The sequence below is a fragment of the Oncorhynchus nerka genome, unplaced genomic scaffold (genome assembly GCF_034236695.1).
Source record: "Oncorhynchus nerka isolate Pitt River unplaced genomic scaffold, Oner_Uvic_2.0 unplaced_scaffold_1386, whole genome shotgun sequence".
NCBI classification, from domain to species: Eukaryota; Metazoa; Chordata; class Actinopteri; order Salmoniformes; family Salmonidae; genus Oncorhynchus; species Oncorhynchus nerka.
The window spans coordinates 24,043-43,713 of NW_027039924.1; the positions used below are offsets into that span (position 1 = coordinate 24,043).

At 52.5% G+C, this 19,671-nt stretch overlaps 1 protein-coding gene across 1 annotated transcript in view; it reads right to left on the reverse strand.

Moving 5' to 3' along the window:
• The window catches only part of LOC115124465 (plexin-B3-like), a gene marked incomplete at its 3' end in the record, with an annotated part of 75,153 nt that overhangs the window by 9,776 nt on the left and 45,706 nt on the right, over positions 1–19,671 (reverse strand). The window contains exons 4-7 of the mRNA XM_065015520.1: positions 8,715–8,843; positions 7,193–7,293; positions 6,471–6,615; positions 5,121–5,283 (exon numbers count right to left, since the gene is read on the reverse strand). Coding sequence (XP_064871592.1) covers positions 5,121–5,283; positions 6,471–6,615; positions 7,193–7,293; positions 8,715–8,843 — 538 coding nt within the window. The remainder of the gene's footprint in view (positions 1–5,120; positions 5,284–6,470; positions 6,616–7,192; positions 7,294–8,714; positions 8,844–19,671) is intronic.

The following is a 19,671-nucleotide window of genomic DNA, read 5'->3' on the forward strand; positions in this document are numbered from 1 at the left end:
ACACATGGTCTACAGGGACAGGGACACGTGGTCTACAGGGACAGGAGACAGGTTAACATTCAGAACAGGGACACGTGGTCTACAGGGACAGGGACACGTGGTCTACAGGGACACGTGGTCTACAGGGACAGGGACACGTTAACATTCAGGACAGGGACACGTGGTCTACAGGGACAGGGACACGTTAACATTCAGGACAGGGACATGTGGTCTACAGGGACAGGAGACACGTGGTCTACAGGGACAGGGACACGTTAACATTCAGGACAGGGACACGTGGTCTACAGGGACAGGGACACGTTAACATTCAGGACAGGGACACGTGGTCTACAGGGACAGGGACACGTTAACATTCAGAAACCTTTTCCACATTTTGTTACGTTACAGCCTTATTCTAAAAATGGATTGAATGCAATCTATACACAATACCCCATAATGACGAAGCGAAAATAGATATTTAGAAAATTTAGCAAATGTATTCAAAATTAAATTAAAAAACACCTTATGTGTGTGTAAGTATTCAGGCCCTTTGCTATGAGACTTGAAATTGAGCTCAGGTGCATCCTGTTTCCATTGATCATCCTTGAGATGTTTCTACAACTTGACTAGAGTTGATTGGACATGATTTGGAAAGGCACACACCTGTCTATATAAGGTCCCACAGTTGACATGCACCGTCAGAGCAAAAACCAAGCCATAAGGTTGAAGGAATTGTCCGTAGAGCTCCGAGACAGGAGTGTGTCGAGGCTGAGATCTGGGGAAGGGTGCCAAATCATTTCTGCAGCATTGAATGTCCCCAAGAACACAGTGACCTCCATCATTCTCAAATGAAAGAAGTTTGGAACCACCAAGACTCTTCCTAGAGCTGGCCGCCCGGCCAAACTGAACAATCGGGGTGACCAAGAACCCAATGTGAACCCAATGTTCACTCTGGCAGAGATCTAGACTTCCTCTGTGGAGATGGGAGAACCTTCCAGAAGGACAACCATCTCTGCAGCACTCCACCAATCAGGCCTTTGTGGTAGAGTGGCCAGACTAAAGCCAGTCCTCAGTAAAAGGCACATGACAGCCCGCTTGGAGATTGCCAAAAGGCACCTAAAGGACTCTCAGACCACGAGAAACAAGATTCTCTGTTCTGATGAAACCAAGATTGAACTGTTTGTCCTGAATGCGAAGTGTCACGTCTGGAAGAAACCTGGCACCATCCCTACGGTGAAGCATGATGGAGGCAGCATCATTCTGTGGGGATGTTTTTCAGCAGCAGGGACTGGGAGACGAGTCAGGATCAAGGGAAAGATGAACGAAGTAAAGAACAGAGAGATCCTTGATGAAAACCTTCTCCAGAGTGCTCAGGACCTCAGACTGGGGCGAAGGTTCCCCTTCCAATAGGACAACGACCCCAAGCACACAGCCAAGACAAAGCAGGAGTGGCTTCGGGACAAGTCTCTGAATGTCTTTGAGTGGCCCAGCCAGAGTCTGGACTTGAACCTGAAAGATCTGAAAAGATCTGGAAAGATCTGAAAATAAAATACCTTGGCAAAAATGTCTAAAACGTGTTTTGCTTTGCTATTATGGGGTAATGTGTATAGATTAATGAGGAAAACAAACCATTTAATCCATTTTAGAATAAGGCTGTAACCTAACAAAACGTGGAAAAAAGAGAAGGGGTCTGAATTCCCTTCCGAAGGCGCTGTATCACACATCCGACTTGTTTCGATGTTGGACAGAAAAAAAATAACGTTAAAGAATGAATAACAATCCCAGTTCTCTTTATAATAGGACTACTGTACACAGAGGGGCGTGTTACCTCCCGCATCAGAGGGGCGTGTTACCTCCCGCATCAGAGGGGCGTGTACCTCCCGCATCAGAGGGGCGTGTACCTCCCTCATCAGAGGGGCGTGTACCTCCCTCATCAGAGGGGCGTGTACCTCCCTCATCAGAGGGGCGTGTACCTCCCTCATCAGAGGGGCGTGTACCTCCCTCATCATTGTAACTTCTTCTGGTGTCCTTTGACAGCTCTTTGGTCTTGGCCATAGTGGAGTTTGGAGTGTGACTGTTTGAGGTTGTGGACAGGTGTCTTTTATACTGATAAGTTCAAACAGGTGCCATTAATACAGGTAACGAGTGGAGGACAGAGGAGCCTCTTAAAGAAGAAGTTACAGGTCTGTGAGAGCCAGAAATCTTGCTTGTTGGTAGGTGACCAAATACTTATTTTCCACCATAATTTGCAAATAAATTCATTAAAAATCCTACAATGTGATTTTCTGGATTTTTTTCTTCTCATTTTGTCTGTCATAGTTGAAGTGACCCTATGATGAAAATTACAGGCCTCTTATCATCTTTTGAAGTGGGAGAACTTGCACAATTGGTGGCTGACTAAATACTCTTTTGCCCAACGGTATATATACACACACAGTTGAAGTCGGAAGTTTACATACACCTTAGCCAAATACATTTAAACTCAGTTTTTCACCATTTCTGACATGTAATCCTAGTAAAAAATTCCTGTTTCTGTTTTAGGTCAGTTAGGATCACCACTTTATTTATTTTAAGAATGTGAAATGTCAGAATAATAGCAGAGAGAGGGATTTATTTCAGCTTTTATTTCTTTCATCACATTCCCAGTGGGTCAGAGGTTTACATACTCTCAAATAGTATCTGGTAGCATTGCCTTTAAATTTAACCTCCATTCGGCCAATCAGACCATAACTCTATCTTCTTGCTTCCTGCTTACATGCAAAAAGTCAAACAGGAAGTGACGCGCTTCATACAGAAGTAGTCCGTTCTCTGGAGCAGTGGAAACGCGTTCTCTGGAGTGATGAATCACACTTCACCATCTGGCAGTGGGATAAGGCGGATGCCATAAGAACGCTACCTGCCCCAATGCATAGTGCCAACTGTAAAGTTTGGTGGAGGAGGAATAATGGTCTGGAGCTGTTTTTCATGGTTCAGGCCCCTTAGTTCCAGTGAAGGGAAATCTAAATGCTACAGCATACAATGACGCTCTACAAGATTCTGTCCTTCCAACTTTGTAGCAACAGTTTGGGGGATGGCCCTTTCCTGTTTCAGCATGATAATGCTCCCGTGCACCAAGCGAGGTCCATACAGAAATGGTTTGTCGATATCAGTGTGGAAGAACTTGACTGGCCTGCACAGAGCACTGACCTCAATCCTAACGAAAACATTTGGGATTAATTAGAATGCAGAACGGCGAGCCAGGACTAATCACCCAAAATCAGTACCCGACCTCACTAATTCTCGTGTCTGAATGGGAAGTCCCGACAGCAATGTTCCAACATCTAGTGAAAGCCTTCCCAGAAGAGTGGAGGCTGTTATAGCAGCAATGTTCCAACATCTAGTGGAAAGCCTTCCCAGAAGAGTGGAGGCTGTTATAGCAGCAATGTTCCAACATCTAGTGGAAAGCCTTCCCAGAAGAGCGGAGGCTGTTATAGCAGCAATGTTCCTACATCTAGTGGAAAGCCTTCCCAGAAGAGTGGAGGCTGTTATAGCAGCAATGTTCCAACATCTAGTGGAAATACCCAGTGATTTTGGAATGAGCTGTTATAGCAGCAATGTTCCACATATTTAGTGGAAAGCCTTCCCAGAAGAGTGGAGGCTGTTCCGGACTATAAGCAGCAATGTTTCCCACATCTGAAAGCCTTCCCAGAAGAGTGGAGGCTGTTATAGCAGCAATGTTCCAACATCTATGGAAAGCATTCCCAGAAGAGTGGAGGCTGTTATAGCAGCAATTTTCCAACATCTAGTGGAAAGCCTTCCCAGAAGAGTGGAGGCTGTTATAGCAGCAATGTTCAACATCTAGTGGAAAGCCTTCCCAGAAGAGTGGAGGCTGTTAAAGCAGCAATGTTCCAACATCTAGTGAAAGCCTTCCCAGAAGAGTGGAGGCTGTTATAGCAGCAATGTTCCAACATCTGGGAAAGCCTTCCTGAAGAGTGGAGGCTGTTAAAAAGACAATGTTCAACATCTAGAGGAAAGCCTTCCCAGAAGAGATGGAGGCTGTTTGCAGCAATGTTCAACATCTAGTGGAAAGCCTTCCCAGAAGAGTGGAGGCTGTTATAGCAGCAATGTTCCAACATCTAGTGGAAAGCCTTCCCAGAAGAGTGGAGGCTGTTATAGCAGCAACTTATGGTCAACTGCCAGTGGGTAATACCCATGATTTTTGGAATGAGAAGTTCGACGAGCAGCTGTCCACATACTTTCGGTCCATGTAGTGTATCTATACCTTGTTAGAACATACCGTAATTTCCGGACTATAAGCCGCTACTTTATTCCCACGCTTTGAACCTCTTACTCAAAACGGTTTATACAACGACTTGGACTAATTTATGGATTTTTCAAGACTTTCACCTGGATAAATAATCAAATGCCGCCAAAAAACTAAAAACCGTTACAGATATATTTTTATACAAAACTTTAAATAAAACTTCCCATCATTCTGATTACTGGTAGTCATTTTTGTCACCCTCATCACGGCAAAGGGAGAAATGCATATGATGCAGCTTTCCAAGTTGAAGGCGATCGATCTGGCTGTTGGAAAAGGAAAGAGAGCAGGCATGGGAGCTTGGCCTCCTGAGTCTGACAAGCGTTGGAAACAGCAGCGTGAGGAACTGACTCAGTGCAAAAAGACAACAAAATGCTTTCAGAGGGAAGAAAAGCAGATGGCCCAAAGTTTTGCAGCCACTCGACATCAGTATAAATCGTGCATTTAAGGTGGCATCTCCGTGTTCAGTGGGAGGCTTGGATGACAAGTGGGGAGAAATCCTTCACTAAAACGAGGCATGAAGAGCAACTTATGGTCAAGTCTGCCAGTGGGTCCTGACAGCGTGGAGCATACTTTTGGTCATGTAGTGTATGTTCTAACCAGGTAGAGATACACTACATGACCAACAGTATCAACCAGGTATAGATACACTACATGACCAACATACTCAAAACGGATCAAAATAAATCTAGTCATGTGATAACCTGGCTGTCTTGGACTAAGTCTGTCATGGTATTGTATCTCAACAAGACTAACCTGGATAAATAATCAAATATATAAAAAAATAAAAAGATTTACAGATATATTTTTATACAAAACTTTAAATAAAATGTCCGCTTACCACTTCCTGGTGGGCTGGGTGGGAGGAGCTCAGGCAGGGGTGATTGACAGGTTATGGTGGTTCCCGTAACGACAGCTGGTTGAGGGGCGAGGGTTCCAAAGGAGCAGGATAGAGACTCCTCCTCCTCTGACAGCGTGGGCAGCAGGGCCACAACAAGAGAAACCTGGGAGAGGAAACAACAAGGAACTTTAACTCAACTATGTTTGGAGTATCCTGAAGTAAAAGGGCCTTTTTCTTCTCAGTCAGTCTCAACCTGTTTCTACATAATCATCTCATGCCATGTTTTTACTCCATTGATAAATATTTTTAGTAAAAACAAGGCATGAGTTGATATGTCGTTGTATTGATTGGCTAGAGAAGTTACCTGGTTTGTCAGGTCTTAATGAGACACTGATTTTCCTGAATCAAGAACAGCAATTAGAGGAACAATATTTTGAGTTCCCCGACTTTATTCAATACTATACTGCCACAGTTCACCCACCTGAGTCACTATACTGCCACAGTTCACCCACCTGAGTCACTATACTGCCACAGTTCACCCACCTGAGTCACTATACTGCCACAGTTCACCCACCTGAGTCACTATACTGCCACAGTTCCCCACCTGAGTCACTATACTGCCACAGTTCACCCACCTGAGTCACTATACTGCCACAGTTCACCCACCTGAGTCACTATACTGCCACAGTTCACCCACCTGAGTCACTATACTGCCACAGTTCACCCACCTGAGTCACTATACTGCCACAGTTCACCCACCTGAGTCACTATACTGCCACAGTTCACCCACCTGAGTCACTATACTGCCACAGTTCACCCACCTGAGTCACTATACTGCCACAGTTCACCCACCTGAGTCACTATACTGCCACAGTTCACCCACCTGAGTCACTATACTGCCACAGTTCACCCACCTGAGTCACTATACTGCCACAGTTCACCCACCTGAGTCACTATACTGCCACAGTTCACCCACCTGAGTCACTATACTGCCACAGTTCACCCACCTGAGTCACTATACTGCCACAGTTCACCCACCTGAGTCACTATACTGCCACAGTTCACCCACCTGAGTCACTATACTGCCACAGTTCACCCACCTGAGTCACTATACTGCCACAGTTCCCCACCTGAGTCACTATACTGCCACAGTTCACCCACCTGAGTCACTATACTGCCACAGTTCACCCACCTGAGTCACTATACTGCCACAGTTCACCCACCTGAGTCACTATACTGCCACAGTTCACCCACCTGAGTCACTATACTGCCACAGTTCCCCGACTTTATTCAATACTATACTGCCACAGTTCACCCACCTGAGTCACTATATTGCCACAGTTCACCCACCTGAGTCTCCTCCTCTCTGCTTTGGATGGCAGGCTCCAAGCTCTGGACAGTCACACACTGGTTGGCAGGCTGGTTGGCAGGCTGGTAGCTCCACAGCCAGTGGTTGGCTTGACCCTCACGACTACACTCCATTCGACGACTACATCTGAATAAAGGAAAATAAACATAGATTACCATGGAGACAGCAGAGACTGTGTTCTAGTCTGATTGTTAACACAGGTTACCATGGAGACAGCAGAGACTGTGTTCTGGTCTGGTTGTTAACACAGATTACCATGGAGACAGCAGAGACTGCGTTCTAGTCTGGTTGTTAACACAGATTACCATGGAGACAGCAGAGACTGTGTTCTGGTCTGGTTGTTAACACAGATTACCATGGAGAGAGCAGAGACTGTGTTCTGGTCTGGTTGTTAACACAGATTACCATGGAGACAGCAGAGACTGTGTTCTGGTCTGGTTGTTAACACAGGTTACCATGGAGACAGCAGAGACTGTGTTTTAGTCTGGTTGTTAACACAGATTACCATGGAGACAGCAGAGACTGTGTTCTGGTCTGGTTGTTAGCACAGGTTACCATGGAGACAGCAGAGACTGTGTTCTGGTCTGGTTGTTAACACATATTACCATGGAGACAGCAGAGACTGTGTTCTGGTCTGGTTTATCCACTGTGGTACCAATAAAATAGGTGATGCTGTAATGTGTTCTGTGTGGGTGTACAGTACCTTCCCTCCAGGACACACCAGCCACAGTGAGGGTCTCTGACAGACAGACAGGACTGGCAGTCAGGCTGCTGTTCACACTGAGATACAGACACCTTGGACACCTGAGAGAGAGACAGATTAGTTCTCTACATTATCAACTCTACAGATCTCAAGTCAAGATAAGACAAAATACATCAGGTCTATTATCCACATGGAACTAAAAGACAGAAGGAGAAAAGTAAAAACACAAATAAATACATTAAATAGTGAGATATATTTTCCTGAACTTTCTGGACTAAAAATACTGTCTAATCTCCTGGACTAAAAATACTGTCTAATCTCCTGGACTAAAAATACTGTCTAATCTCCTGGACTAAAAATACTGTCTAATCTCCTGGACTAAAATACTGTCTAATCTCCTGGACTAAAAATACTGTCTAATCTCCTGGACTAAAATACTGTCTAATCTCCTGGACTAAAAATACTGTCTAATCTCCTGGACTAAAAATACTGTCGAATCTCCTGGACTAAAATACTGTCTAATCTCCTGGACTAAAAATACTGTCTAATCTCCTGGACTAAAAACACTGTCTAATCTCCTGGACTAAAAATACTGTCTAATCTCCTGGACTAAAAATACTGTCTAATCTCCTGGACTAAAAATACTGTCTAATCTCCTGGACTAAAAATACTGTCTAATCTCCTGGACTAAAAATACTGTCTTAATCTCCTGGACTAAAATACTGTCTAATCTCCTGGACTAAAAATACTGTCTAATCTCCTGGACTAAAAATACTGTCGAATCTCCTGGACTAAAATACTGTCTAATCTCCTGGACTAAAAATACTGTCTAATCTCCTGGACTAAAAAACACTGTCTAATCTCCTGGACTAAAAATACTGTCTAATCTCCTGGACTAAAAATACTGTCTAATCTCCTGGACTAAAAATACTGTCTAATCTCCTGGACTAAAAATACTGTCTAATCTCCTGGACTAAAAATACTGTCTAATCTCCTGGACAAAAAAGCACTGGGCTATGGTAGCTAGTGGTACTGAGGGGATAGGGTCTACCTTGCCGTCAGTGAGGATATAGAGGGGCTAAGGGTTAGGGTCTAAGTGTAGGGGATAGGGTCTACCTTGCCATCAGTGAGGATATAGAAGGGCTAAGGGTTAGGGTCTAAGTGTAGGGGATAGGGTCTACCTTGCCGTCAGTGAGGACATTCTGTCCAGACTGGTCCAGTAGTAGGTCAGCGTTGACTGGACTGTCCTGGTCCACCAATACACTCTGATACAGAGTGGGTCTAGGCGTAGTGGCTAGGTGTCAGGGTCTAGGGGTAGTGGCTAGGTGTTAGGCTCTAGGGGTAGTGGCTAGGTGTTAGGCTCTAGGGGTAGTGGCTAGGTGTTAGGCTCTAGGGGTAGTGGCTAGGTGTTAGGGTCTAGGGGTAGTGGCTAGGTGTTAGGGTCTAGGGGTAGTGGCTAGGGGGTAGTGGCTAGGGGTAGTGGCTAGGGGTTAGGGTCTATGGGTTAGAGGCTAGGTGTTACCTTGCCATCAGTGAGGACGTAGACATTCTGTCCAGACTGGTCCAGTAGTAGGTCAGCGTTGACTGGACTGTCCTGGTCCACCAATACACTCTGATACAATGTCCCTGTTGTGTCAGTCTGGAGAAATACCTGACCGGAGAAACAAGGACAATACACAGTCATATCTCAATGGACTGGTGTTGGTGTGTATCGCAGCATTGGGCTTGGACCCCACTGCTCAGCTCAGCGTCACAAATGCATTTACACAGTCATATCTCAATGGACTGGTGTTGGTGTGTATCGCAGCATTGGACCCCACTGCTCAGCTCAGCGTCACAAATGCATTTACACAGTCATATCTCAATGGACTGGTGTTGGTGTGTATCGCAGCATTGGGCTTGGACCCCACTGCTCAGCTCAGCGTGTTCGGATGAAAATCTGTTGCCATTAGATGTAATCTAGAGGGGAAAGAAACACATTTATTTACCTGTTAAGGTGCTGGTAGAACACTTAACATAGAGGAGAGCAGGGCCTCCCAGGTGGGATGTCACGTTACCGAGCTAGTCGGCTCACGTTACCGAGCTAGTCGGTTCACGTTACCGAGCTAGTCGGCTCACGTTACCGAGCTAGTCGGCTCACGTTACCTAGCTAGTCGGCTCACGTTACCTAGCTCGAGACGGCTCACGTTACCGAGCTCGAGTCGGCTCACGTTACCGAGCTCGAGTCGGCTCACGTTACCGAGCTCGAGTCGGCTCACGTTACCTAGCTCGAGTCGGCTCACGTTACCGAGCTAGTCGGCTCACGTTACCGAGCTAGTCGGCTCACGTTACCGAGCTAGTCGGCTCACGTTACAGAGCTAGTCGGCTCACGTTACAGAGCTAGTCGGCTCACGTTACCTAGCTAGTCGGCTCACGTTACCTAGCTAGTCGGCTCACGTTACCTAGCTCGAGTCGGCTCACGTTACCTAGCTCGAGACGGCTCACGTTACCGAGCTCGAGACGGCTCACGTTACCGAGCTCGAGTCGGCTCACGTTACCTAGCTCGAGTCGGCTCACGTTACCTAGCTAGAGTCGGCTCACGTTAACGAGCTCGAGACGGCTCACGTTACCGAGCTCGAGTCGGCTCACGTTACCTAGCTCGAGTCGGCTCACGTTACCTAGCTAGAGTCGGCTCACGTTACCGAGCTCGAGACGGCTCACGTTACCGAGCTCGAGTCGGCTCACGTTACCTAGCTCGAGTCGGCTCACGTTACCTAGCTAGAGTCGGCTCACGTTACCACGTTACCGAGCTCGAGTCGGCTCACATTACCTAGCTCGAGTCGGCTCACGTTACCACGTTACCGAGCTAGAGTCGGCTCACGTTACCTAGCTCGAGTCGGCTCACGTTACCTAGCTCGAGTCGGCTCACGTTACCTAGCTCGAGTCGGCTCACGTTACCTAGCTCGTCGGCTCGGCTCACGTTACCTAGCTAGAGTCGGCTCACGTTACCGAGCTAGAGTCGGCTCACGTTACCGAGCTCGAGTCGGCTCACGTTACCGAGCTCGAGTCGGCTCACGTTACCTAGCTCACGTCGGCTCACGTTACTCACGTTACCTAGCTAGAGTCGGCTCACGTTACCACGTTACCTAGCTAGAGTCGGCTCACGTTACCTAGCTAGAGTCGGCTCACGTTACCTAGCACGTCGGCTCACGTTAGCTCGGCTCACGTTACCACGTTACCTAGCTAGAGTCGGCTCACGTTACCACGTTACCTAGCTAGAGTCGGCTCGCGTTACCGAGCTCGAGTCGGCTCACGTTACCACGTTACCGAGCTCGAGTCGGCTCACGTTACCTAGCTCGAGTCGGCTCACGTTACCACGTTACCTAGCTAGAGTCGGCTCACGTTACCACGTTACCTAGCTAAAGTCGGCTCACGTTACCACGTTACCTAGCTAGAGTCGGCTCACGTTACCTAGCTCGAGTCGGCTCACGTTACCGTTAGTCGCTCGAGTCGGCTCACGTTACCACGTTAGCTCGAGTCGGCTCACGTTACCGAGCTCGAGTCGGCTCACGTTACCGAGCTCGAGTCGGCTCACGTTACCGTTACCTAGCTCGAGTCGGCTCACGTTACCTAGCTCGAGTCGGCTCACGTTACCACGTTACCGAGCTAGAGTCGGCTCACGTTACCGAGCTCGAGTCGGCTCACGTTACCGAGCTCGAGTCGGCTCACGTTACCTAGCTCGAGTCGGCTCACGTTACCTAGCTCGAGTCGGCTCACGCTCGAGTCGGCTCACGTTACCGAGCTCGAGTCGGCTCACGTTACCTAGCTCGAGTCGGCTCACGTTACCTGAGCTACGGCTCACGTTACCGAGCTAGAGTCGGCTCACGTTACCGAGCTCGAGTCGGCTCACGTTACCTAGCTCGAGTCGGCTCACGTTACCGAGCTCGAGTCGGCTCACGTTACCGAGCTCGAGTCGGCTCACGTTACCGAGCTCGAGTCGGCTCACGTTACCTAGCTCGAGTCGGCTCACGTTACCACGTTACCTAGCTCGAGTCGGCTCACGTTACCGAGCTAGAGTCGGCTCACGTTACCGAGCTAGAGTCGGCTCACGTTACCACGTTACCTAGCTCACGAGTCGGCTCACGTTACCACGTTACCTAGCTAGAGTCGGCTCACGTTACCGAGCTAGAGTCGGCTCACGTTACCGAGCTCGAGTCGGCTCACGTTACCTAGCTCGAGTCGGCTCACGTTACCACGTTACCTAGCTAGAGTCGGCTCACGTTACCACGTTACCTAGCTAAAGTCGGCTCACGTTACCACGTTACCTAGCTAGAGTCGGCTCGCGTTACCACGTTACCTAGCTAGAGTCGGCTCGCGTTACCGAGCTCGAGTCGGCTCACGTTACCGAGCTCGAGTCGGCTCACGTTACGTTACCGAGCTCGAGTCGGCTCACGTTACCGAGCTCGTTCGGCTCACGTTACCGAGCTCGAGTCGGCTCACGTTACCTAGCTCGAGTCGGCTCACGTTACCACGTTAGCTCGAGTCGGCTCACGTTACCTAGCTCGAGTCGGCTCACGTTACCGGCTCGAGTCGGCTCACGTTACCTAGCTCGAGTCGGCTCACCACGTTACCTAGCTAGAGTCGGCTCACGTTACCACGTTACCGAGCTCGAGTCGGCTCACGTTACCTAGCTCGAGTCGGCTCACGTTACCACGTTGCGTTCACGTTACCGAGCTCGAGTCGGCTCACGTTACCGAGCTCGAGTCGGCTCACGTTACCGAGCTCGAGTCGGCTCACGTTACCGAGCTCGAGTCGGCTCACGTTACCGAGCTCGAGTCGGCTCACGTTACCTAGCTCGAGTCGGCTCACGTTACCTAGCTCGAGTCGGCTCACGTTACCGAGCTCGAGTCGGCTCACGTTACCTAGCTCGAGTCGGCTCACGTTACCGAGCTCGAGTCGGCTCACGTTACCGAGCTCGAGTCGGCTCACGTTACCACGTTAGCTCGAGTCGGCTCACGTTACCTAGCTCGAGTCGGCTCACGTTACCTAGCTCGAGTCGGCTCACGTTACCTAGCTCGAGTCGGCTCACGTTACCTAGCTCGAGTCGGCTCACGTTACCTAGCTCGAGTGGCTCACGTTCACGTTACCGAGCTCGAGTCGGCTCACGTTACCGAGCTCGAGTCGGCTCACGTTACCGAGAGCTCGAGTCGGCTCACGTTACCTAGCTAGAGTCGGCTCACGTTACCTAGCTCGAGTTCGGCTCACGTTACCTAGCTCGAGTCGGCTCACGTTACCTAGCTCACGTCGGCTCACGTTACCTAGCTAGAGTCGGCTCACGTTACCACGTTACCGAGCTCGAGTCGGCTCACGTTACCTAGCTCCTAGCTAGAGTCGGCTCACGTTACCACGTTACCTAGCTAGAGTCGGCTCACGTTACCGAGCTCGAGTCGGCTCACGTTACCACGTTACCGAGCTCGAGTCGGCTCACGTTACCGAGCTCGAGTCGGCTCACGTTACCTTAGCTCGAGTCGGCTCACGTTACCTAGCTCGAGTCGGCTCACGTTACCTAGCTCGAGTCGGCTCACGTTACCTAGCTCGAGTCGGCTCACGTTACCTAGCTCGAGTCACGGCTCACGTTACCGAGCTCGAGTCGGCTCACGTTACCTAGCTAGAGTCGGCTCACGTTACCACGTTACCTAGCTAGAGTCGGCTCACGTTACCTAGCTCGAGTCGGCTCACGTTACCACGTTACCGAGCTAGAGTCGGCTCACGTTACCGAGCTCGAGTCGGCTCACGTTACCGAGCTCGAGTCGGCTCACGTTACCGAGCTCGAGTCGGCTCACGTTACCGAGCTCGAGTCGGCTCACGTTACCGAGCTCGAGTCGGCTCACGTTACCGAGCTCGAGTCGGCTCACGTTACCACGTAGCTAGAGTCGGCTCACGTTACCACGTTACTCGCTAGAGTCGGCTCACGTTACCGAGCTCGAGTCGGCTCACGTTACCGAGCTCGAGTCGGCTCACGTTACCACGTTACCGAGCTCGAGTCGGCTCACGTTACCGAGCTCGAGTCGGCTCACGTTACCGAGCTCGAGTCGGCTCACGTTACCACGTTACCGAGCTCGAGTCGGCTCACGTTACCTAGCTCGAGTCGGCTCACGTTACCACGTTACCTAGCTAGAGTCGGCTCACGTTACCACGTTACCTAGCTAGAGTCGGCTCACGTTACCCTAGCTAGAGTCGGCTCACGTTACCTGAGCTAGAGTCGGCTCACGTTACCGAGCTCGAGTCGGCTCACGTTACCTAGCTCGAGTCGGCTCACGTTACCTAGCTCGAGTCGGCTCACGCTCACGTTACCGAGCTCGAGTCGGCTCACGTTACCTCACGTTACCGAGCTCGAGTCGGCTCACGTTACCTAGCTCGAGTCGGCTCACGTTACCACGTTACCGAGCTAGAGTCGGCTCACGTTACCTAGCGTTCCGAGTCGGCTCACGTTACCACGTTACCGAGCTCGAGTCGGCTCACGTTACCGAGCTCGAGTCGGCTCACGTTACCGAGCTCGAGTCGGCTCACGTTACCTGGCTCGGGCTCACGTTACCTAGCTCGAGTCGGCTCACGTTACCTAGCTCGAGTCGGCTCACGTTACCTGAGCTCGAGTCGGCTCACGTTACCACGTTACCGAGCTAGAGTCGGCTCACGTTACCGAGCTCGAGTCGGCTCACGTTACCGAGCTCGAGTCGGCTCACGTTACCTAGCTCGAGTCGGCTCACGTTACCTAGCCTAGCTAGAGTCGGCTCACGTTACCACGTTACCTAGCTAAAGTCGGCTCACGTTACCACGTTACCTAGCTAGAGTCGGCTCGCGTTACCACGTTACCTAGCTAGAGTCGGCTCGCGTTACCGAGCTCGAGTCGGCTCGCGTTACCGAGCTCGAGTCGGCTCACGTTACCGAGCTCGAGTCGGCTCACGTTACCGAGCTCGAGTCGGCTCACGTTACCGAGCTCGAGTCGGCTCACGTTACCGAGCTCGAGTCGGCTCACGTTACCGAGCTAGAGTCGGCTCACGTTACCGAGCTCGAGTCGGCTCACGTTACCTAGCTCGAGTCGGCTCACGTTACCACGTTACCGAGCTCGAGTCGGCTCACGTTACCTAGCTCGAGTCGGCTCACGTTACCACGTTACCGAGCTCGAGTCGGCTCACGTTACCTAGCTCGAGTCGGCTCACGTTACCGAGCTCGAGTCGGCTCACGTTACCACGTTACCGAGCTCGAGTCGGCTCACGTTACCGAGCTCGAGTCGGCTCACGTTACCGTTACCTAGCTAGAGTCGGCTCACGTTACCGAGCTCGAGTCGGCTCACGTTACCTAGCTCGAGTCGGCTCACGTTACCACGTTGCCTAGCTCGAGTCGGCTCACGTTACCGAGCTCGAGTCGGCTCACGTTACCGAGCTCGAGTCGGCTCACGTTACCTAGCTCGAGTCGGCTCACGTTACCTAGCTCGAGTCGGCTCACGTTACCTAGCTCCAGAGTCGGCTCACGTTTACCTAGCTAGAGTCGGCTCACGTTACCACGTTACCTGAGCTCGAGTCGGCTCACGTTACCTGGCTCGAGTCGGCTCACGTTACCACGTTACCGAGCTAGAGTCGGCTCACGTTACCGAGCTCGAGTCGGCTCACGTTACCGAGCTCGAGTCGGCTCACGTTACCGAGCTCGAGTCGGCTCACGTTACCTAGCTCGAGTCGGCTCACGTTACCTAGCTCGAGTCGGCTCACGTTACCACGTTACTAGCTCGAGTCGGCTCACGTTACCACGTTACCGAGCTAGAGTCGGCTCACGTTACCGAGCTCGAGTCGGCTCACGTTACCGAGCTCGAGTCGGCTCACGTTACCGAGCTCGAGTCGGCTCACGTTACCTAGCTCGAGTCGGCTCACGTTACCTAGCTCGAGTCGGCTCACGTTACCTGGCTCGAGTCGGCTCACGTTACCCGTTACCGAGCTAGAGTCGGCTCCACGTTACCTAGCTAAAGTCGGCTCACGTTACCACGTTACCTAGCTAGAGTCGGCTCGCGTTACCACGTTACCTAGCTAGAGTCGGCTCGCGTTACCGAGCTCGAGTCGGCTCGCGTTACCGAGCTCGAGTCGGCTCACGTTACCGAGCTCGAGTCGGCTCACGTTACCGAGCTCGAGTCGGCTCACGTTACCTAGCTCGAGTCGGCTCACGTTACCGAGCTCGAGTCGGCTCACGTTACCGAGCTCGAGTCGGCTCACGTTACCGAGCTCGAGACGGCTCACGTTACCGAGCTCGAGTCGGCTCACGTTACCTAGCTCGAGTCGGCTCACGTTACCTAGCTAGAGTCGGCTCACGTTACCACGTTACCGAGCTCGAGTCGGCTCACGTTACCTAGCTCGAGTCGGCTCACGTTACCACGTTACCGAGCTAGAGTCGGCTCACGTTACCGAGCTCGAGTCGGCTCACGTTACCGAGCTCGAGTCGGCTCACGTTACCTAGCTCGAGTCGGCTCACGTTACCTAGCTCGAGTCGGCTCACGTTACCTAGCTCGAGTCGGCTCACGTTACCTAGCTCGAGTCGGCTCACGTTACCACGGCTCACGTTACCGAGCTAGAGTCGGCTCACGTTACCGAGCTCGAGTCGGCTCACGTTACCACGTTACCGAGCTCGAGTCGGCTCGCGTTACCTAGCTCGAGTCGGCTCGCGTTACCTAGCTCGAGTCGGCTCACGTTACCTAGCTCGAGTCGGCTCACGTTACCACGTTACCTAGCTAGAGTCGGCTCACGTTACCACGTTACCTCTAGAGTCGGCTCACGTTACCACGTTACCTAGCTAGAGTCGGCTCCACGTTACCTAGCTAGAGTCGGCTCGCGTTACCGAGCTCGAGTCGGCTCGCGTTACCGAGCTCGAGTCGGCTCGCGTTACCGAGCTCGAGTCGGCTCGCGTTACCGAGCTCGAGTCGGCTCACGTTACCGAGCTCGAGTCGGCTCACGTTACCGAGCTCGAGTCGGCTCACGTTACCTAGCTCGAGTCGGCTCACGTTACCTGAGCTCGAGTCGGCTCACGTTACCGAGCTAGAGTCGGCTCACGTTACCGGCTAGAGTCGGCTCACGTTACCGAGCTAGAGTCGGCTCACGTTACCGAGCTCGAGTCGGCTCACGTTACCTAGCTCGAGTCGGCTCACGTTACCTAGCTCGAGTCGGCTCACGTTACCACGTTACCGAGCTAGAGTCGGCTCACGTTACCGAGCTCGAGTCGGCTCACGGCTCACGTTACCGAGCTCGAGTCGGCTCACGTTACCTAGCTCGAGTCGGCTCACGTTACCGAGCTCGAGTCGGCTCACGTTACCGAGCTCGAGTCGGCTCACGTTACCTAGCTCGAGTCGGCTCACGTTACCTAGCTCGAGTCGGCTCACGTTACCGAGCTCGAGTCGGCTCACGTTACCGAGCTCGAGTCGGCTCACGTTACCTAGCTCGAGTCGGCTCACGTTACCTAGCTAGAGTCGGCTCACGTTACCACGTTACCGAGCTCGAGTCGGCTCACGTTACCTAGCTCGAGTCGGCTCACGTTACCACGTTACCGAGCTAGAGTCGGCTCACGTTACCGAGCTCGAGTCGGCTCACGTTACCGAGCTCGAGTCGGCTCACGTTACCTAGCTAGAGTCGGCTCACGTTACCGAGCTCGAGTCGGCTCACGTTACCTAGCTCGAGTCGGCTCACGTTACCACGTTACCGAGCTCGAGTCGGCTCACGTTACCGAGCTCGAGTCGGCTCACGTTACCGAGCTAGAGTCGGCTCACGTTACCGAGCTCGAGTCGGCTCACGTTACCGAGCTCGAGTCGGCTCACGTTACCTAGCTCGAGTCGGCTCACGTTACCTAGCTCGAGTCGGCTCACGTTACCTAGCTCGAGTCGGCTCACGTTACCCTAGCTCGAGTCGGCTCACGTTACTCTCGAGTCGGCTCACGTTACCTAGCTAGAGTCGGCTCGGCTCGAGTCGGCTCACGTTACCGAGCTCGAGTCGGCTCACGTTACCTAGCTCGAGTCGGCTCACGTTACCGAGCTAGCTAGTCGGCTCACGTTACCACGTTAGCTCGAGTCGGCTCACGTTACCGTTACCTAGCTCGAGTCGGCTCACGTTACCACGTTACCTAGCTAGAGTCGGCTCACGTTACCGAGCTCGAGTCGGCTCACGTTAGTCGGCTCACGTCTAGCTAGAGTCGGCTCACGTTACCTAGCTCGAGTCGGCTCACGTTACCGAGCTCGAGTCGGCTCACGTTACCGAGCTCGAGTCGGCTCACGTTACCTAGCTCGAGTCGGCTCACGTTACCGAGCTCGAGTCGGCTCACGTTACCGAGCTCGAGACGGCTCACGTTACCGAGCTCGAGTCGGCTCACGTTACCTAGCTCGAGTCGGCTCACGTTACCTAGCTAGAGTCGGCTCACGTTACCACGTTACCGAGCTCGAGTCGGCTCACGTTACCTAGCTCGAGTCGGCTCACGTTACCACGTTACCGAGCTAGAGTCGGCTCACGTTACCGAGCTCGAGTCGGCTCACGTTACCGAGCTCGAGTCGGCTCACGTTACCGAGCTCGAGTCGGCTCACGTTACCTAGCTCGAGTCGGCTCACGTTACCTAGCTCGAGTCGGCTCACGTTACCGAGCTAGAGTCGGCTCACGTTACCACGTTACCGAGCTAGAGTCGGCTCACGTTACCGAGCTCGAGTCGGCTCACGTTACCACGTTACCGAGCTCGAGTCGGCTCACGTTACCTAGCTCGAGTCGGCTCACGTTACCTAGCTCGAGTCGGCTCACGTTACCACGTTACCTAGCTAGAGTCGGCTCACGTTACCACGTTACCTAGCTAGAGTCGGCTCGCGTTACCGAGCTCGAGTCGGCTCACGTTACCGAGCTCGAGTCGGCTCACGTTACCTAGCTCGAGTCGGCTCACGTTACCTAGCTCGAGTCGGCTCACGTTACCGAGCTCGAGTCGGCTCACGTTACCGAGCTCGAGACGGCTCACGTTACCGAGCTCGAGTCGGCTCACGTTACCTAGCTCGAGTCGGCTCACGTTACCTAGCTAGAGTCGGCTCACGTTACCACGTTACCGAGCTCGAGTCGGCTCACGTTACCTAGCTCGAGTCGGCTCACGTTACCACGTTACCGAGCTAGAGTCGGCTCACGTTACCGAGCTCGAGTCGGCTCACGTTACCGAGCTCGAGTCGGCTCACGTTACCGAGCTCGAGTCGGCTCACGTTACCTAGCTCGAGTCGGCTCACGTTACCTAGCTCGAGTCGGCTCACGTTACCTAGCTCGAGTCGGCTCACGTTACCGAGCTAGAGTCGGCTCACGTTACCACGTTACCGAGCTAGAGTCGGCTCACGTTACCATGTTACCGAGCTCGAGTCGGCTCACGTTACCACGTTACCGAGCTCGAGTCGGCTCGCGTTACCTAGCTCGAGTCGGCTCGCGTTACCTAGCTCGAGTCGGCTCACGTTACCTAGCTCGAGTCGGCTCACGTTACCACGTTACCTAGCTAGAGTCGGCTCACGTTACCACGTTACCTAGCTAAAGTCGGCTCACGTTACCACGTTACCTAGCTAGAGTCGGCTCGCGTTACCACGTTACCTAGCTAGAGTCGGCTCGCGTTACCGAGCTCGAGTCGGCTCACGTTACCGAGCTCGAGTCGGCTCACGTTACCGAGCTCGAGTCGGCTCACGTTACCTAGCTCGAGTCGGCTCACGTTACCGAGCTCGAGTCGGCTCACGTTACCGAGCTCGAGTCGGCTCACGTTACCGAGCTCGAGTCGGCTCACGTTACCGAGCTCGAGTCGGCTCACGTTACCGAGCTCGAGTCGGCTCACGTTACCTAGCTAGAGTCGGCTCACGTTAACGAGCTCGAGACGGCTCACGTTACCGAGCTCGAGTCGGCTCACGTTACCTAGCTCGAGTCGGCTCACGTTACCTAGCTAGAGTCGGCTCACGTTACCAGCTCGAGTCGGCTCACGTTACCTAGCTCGAGTCGGCTCACGTTACCACGTTACCGAGCTAGAGTCGGCTCACGTTACCGAGCTCGAGTCGGCTCACGTTACCGAGCTCGAGTCGGCTCACGTTACCTAGCTCGAGTCGGCTCACGTTACCTAGCTCGAGTCGGCTCACGTTACCTAGCTCGAGTCGGCTCACGTTACCTAGCTCGAGTCGGCTCACGTTACCTAGCTCGAGTCGGCTCACGTTACCGAGCCTCTAGAGTCGGCTCACGTTACCGAGCTCGAGTCGGCTCACGTTACCGAGCTCGAGCTCGGCTCCACGTTACCTAGCTAGAGTCGGCTCACGTTACCGAGCTCGTCGGCTCACGTTACCTAGCTAGAGTCGGCTCACGTTACCTAGCTCGAGTCGGCTCACGTTACCACTCCGAGCTCGAGTCGGCTCCACGTTACCGAGCTCGAGTCGGCTCACGTTACCACGTTAGCTCGAGTCGGCTCACGTTACCTAGCTCGAGTCG